At 40.5% G+C, this 4,095-nt stretch overlaps 1 protein-coding gene across 1 annotated transcript; it reads left to right on the forward strand.

Moving 5' to 3' along the window:
* The first annotated feature begins 3,263 nt into the window (after positions 1 to 3,263).
* Positions 3,264 to 3,758, forward strand: LOC145009611 (uncharacterized). Its single transcript, XM_078968272.1, has one exon. The coding sequence runs from the start codon at positions 3,264 to 3,266 to the stop codon at positions 3,756 to 3,758; it is 495 nt and encodes a 164-aa protein (XP_078824398.1).
* The last annotated feature ends 337 nt before the right edge of the window (positions 3,759 to 4,095 follow it).

Below are 4,095 nucleotides of genomic sequence, written 5' to 3' on the forward strand. Positions count from 1 at the left end.
AAGTTGTCTTTCAAATGCCCAAATATGCTAAGTTCCTCAAGGAACTTCTCACTAATCGAAGGAAGATGGAAGAAGTGAAGAAGGTAGTCCTCAATGAAAACTACTCAGCTGCTATGCTAAATAAGCTACAAAAGAAGAAGGGTGAGCCGGGGAGCTTAACTCTACCTTGCCAATCTGGTAACTTGGCTACCATTCATGCCTTAGTCGATTCGGGAGTAATTGTGAACTTAATGCCATATTCATTCTTCAAGAAGCTGGATCTCCCGGAACCAAGGCCAATTCGCATGGTGATTCACTTAGCAAACAAGACAGTCACTTTCCCAAGAGGCATATGTGAAGACTTACTGGTCAAGGTGGATAGATTCGTCTTTCCCGCTGATTTTATAATTCTAGATATGGAGGCGGATCCTCAAGTGTCGATCATCCTCGAAAGACCCTTCCTCAACACTGCGAGTGCTATAGTAGACATGAAGGATTCAAAGCTTACTTTTCAGGTAGGTGATGATTCTGTAACTTTTGGGGTTGATCGAGCCATGAAGTATGCAAGGAACAGTAATGACACAACGTTCTCAATTGATATGCTAGATAAACTATTGGAGGAATGCATAAGTGAAGATTCCAGCAAGTCCACAATTTTTGATGAAGAATTTGATGTAGAAAAAGACTTAATGGAGATCGAAAGGCTGTTGGAAGAAGCTGAGTTGAAGAATTGATCAAGCAAGCTGAAAGCCCTACTCGTCGAGTAGGGCCGAGCTACTCGTCGAGTTCATCCTTAGAAAAGGCAGACTTCGTAAATGCAACCACCAACTTGCCGAGTACCTTACCTGCACTCGGCGAGTACAACAATTAGAACCAAAAATCTAAGCTCAAAAACTAGAACATTTGGAGTATGGTTTCCTTGAAGATGGCAACCAAAAGCCAATAATCATAGCCTCTGACTTGTCCAAATCTGAAAAGGAGGAGCTAGTGCAAGTTTTGAAGAAGAGAAAGCGGGCCATAGCATGGAGCATCACCGACATCAAGGGAATAAGCCCCTCTTATTGCTCTCACAAGATCAATCTGGAAGAAGGAGCAAAGTTGGTTGTACAACACCAAAGAAGATTAATCCCGAATATGCAAGAAGTGGTCAAGAAGGAAGTGGTTAAACTCTTAGATGCGGGGATTATCTATTCCATTTCTGACAGTCCGTGGGTGAGTCCGATCCAAGTGGTGCCCAAGAAATGAGGGATGACGGTCATAACCAACGAAAAGAACGAGCTAATTCTGACACGAACGGTAACCGGTTGGAGAGTGTGCATCGATTATCGAAAGCTAAATGATGCCACTCGTAAAGACCATTTTCCCTTACCTTTTATTGATTAAATGTTAGAAAGATTATCGGGACATAGTTACTATTGCTTTTTAGATGGATTCTCGAGTTATTTCCAAATACCCATAGACCCAATGGACCAAGAAAAGACCACATTTACTTGCCCAAGTGGGACTTTTGCTTATAGACGCATGCCCTTTGGGCTATGCAATGCACCCGCGACTTTTCAAAGGTGTATGACATTCATATTCCACGATATGGTGGAAAAATTCATAGAAGTTTTTATGGACGATTTTTCTTTTTTAGGATCTTCCTTCCATGATTGTCTCACAAATCTTGACTTAATGCTTGCTAGGTGTGAAAAAACCGACTTGGTCCTCAACTGGGAGAAATGTCACTTTATGGTTAAGGAGGGTATAGTGTTAGGCCACAGGGTTTCCAAAATTGGAATTGAAGTGGATCGGGCAAATATTAACACCATTGCCAAATTACCCCCACCAACTAATGCGAAGGGCATTAGAAGTTTTCTAGGACACGTGAGTTTTTACCGGCGTTTTATAAAAGATTTTTCTAAAATAACAAGACCTCTAACACAATTACTATTAAAAGATGCACAATTTAATTTTACTAAAGAGTGTTTAGAGGCATTTGAATTTTTAAAGGAAAAATTAACTAATGCCTCGATCATTGTTGCACCAAATTGGAACTTACCCTTTGAAATTATGTGTGATGCTAGTGACTTTGCATTAGGAGCAGTCCTTGGTCAAAGGGTTGATAAGCACTTTCGACCCATATATTATGCTAGAAAGACTCTAAATCCAGCCTAAGAAAATTACACCACCACAGAAAAAGAATTATTAGCTGTGGTGTATGCTTTTGATAAATTCCGTCCTTATTTAGTTTTATCTAAAAAACAGTTTTTACTGACCACTCTGCTATCAAGTATTTATTTGCCAAACAGGATACCAAGGAAAGACTGATACGATGGGTGCTACTTCTTTAAGAGTTTGACATAGAGATATGAGACAAAAATGGAATGAAGAATGTAGCAGCTGACCACTTGTCAAGGCTTGAAAACCTGCGATTGCACGAAGATAGAGTTGGAGATGATTTTCCGGACGAGTATATTATGGTGACCGTGGGAGAAGAACCATGGTTTGCAAACATAACTAATTACTTAGCTAGCAATTATATCCCAAAAGATCTCACAAGTCAACAAAAGAAGAATTCTTTTCAGAGATAAAATATTACTTTTGGGATGAACCATATCTTTTCCGAAGTTGCGCGGATGGCATCATACGAAGATGCATGTTCGGGAATGAAAGCCGGAAAATATTAGAGCATTGTCATAGCGGGCCCACAGGTGGACATCATGGAGCACATTACACTGCAAAGAAGATCTTTGACATTGGGTTCTACTGGCCCACCATTTTTAAAGATGCAGCCCAATTTGTCAAAGAGTGTGATGCTTGTCAAAGAGTGGGAAACATTTCATCTCGAAATGAAATGCCACAACATAGTATCTAAGTGTGCGAAGTATTTGATGTGTGGGGGGATTGATTTCATGGGACCATTTCCCATGTCCAAAGGCAACAAATACATATTAGTGGCAGTGGATTATGTATCCAAATGGGCGGAGGCACAAGCGTTACCAACTAATGACGGCCGGGTAGTGGTGCAGTTTTTAAAGAAGTTATTTTCACGAATTGGAGTCCCAAAAGCTCTTATAAGTGACCGAGGCACCCATTTTTCCAATGATCAACTAGATAAGGTGCTAAGGAAATATGGGGTAACCCATAAATTTTCTACATCCTACCATCCACAAACTAGTGGACAAACCGAAGTGACAAATCGAGCTTTAAAGCGAATCTTAGAGAAATCGGTCGGGAGCAATCGCAAAGAATGGTCAGATAAGCTAGACGATGCACTTTAAGCCTTTCGTACAGCTTTCAAAATGCCTGTTGGTACTACACCATATAGGTTAGTTTATGGAAAGCAATGTCATTTGCCGGTGGAGATAGAGCATAAAGCTTTTTGGGCTTTAAAGATGTGCAACTTCAACATGGAGGAGCTCAAGAGCAAGCGGTTAATGCAAATGAATGCTCTTGAGGAACTTAGAAATGATGCATACTCTAGTTCTTTGATCTATAAAAAGAAGACCAAGATGTGGCATGACAAGAGGATAAAACAAAATAAAGAATTTCATGAAGGCCAAAAAGTGTTGCTCTTTAATTCATGGCTAAAGCTTTTCTTGGGAAAACTCAAGTCAAGATGGGATGGTCCTTTTCTGGTGAAGATGGTGTTTCCACATGGTGCTATAGAGCTATCGTCAAAAGATGGAACACCTTTCAAGGTCAATGGACATAGGGTCAAAATGTATGAAGAAGGAGTCCCACGGAATGAAGGCATGGAAGAGTTGCTGTTGCTGGAAGGGATTGCAACCACGTAGAAGGGGAGGAGTCCAGCTAATGACTCCTTAAAAAGAAGCGCTTCTCGGGAGGCAACCCGAGTTTCAAGTTTGCATTTTCTTTCCTTTACTTTATTTTTAATTATTTTAGGATTTTTTCATTCGTCTTCTTCTGAGAATATAATTGTTTGAGGGCAAGCAATGCCTAGAGTGTGGGGTGGATGGCTAAAAATGAGAAAAAACATTAATCTTCTGAGAATATAATTGTTTGAGGGCAAGCAATGCAAGGTTTACTCGCCGAGTAGGTACGTATACTCGGCGAGTACCTGCCAAAATGACCCAATAAATGCGTAACAACAGTTCTACTCGGCGAGTAGCC

This window comes from Lactuca saligna, chromosome 8 (assembly GCF_052625555.1).
Source record: "Lactuca saligna cultivar CGN05327 chromosome 8, ASM5262555v1, whole genome shotgun sequence".
Classification (NCBI taxonomy): Eukaryota; Viridiplantae; Streptophyta; class Magnoliopsida; order Asterales; family Asteraceae; genus Lactuca; species Lactuca saligna.

Coding starts and splice junctions, on each gene's coding strand:
- LOC145009611 (XM_078968272.1), top strand. CDS start 3,264: ATGCCTGTTGGTACTACACCATATAGGTTAGTTTATGGAAAGCAATGT.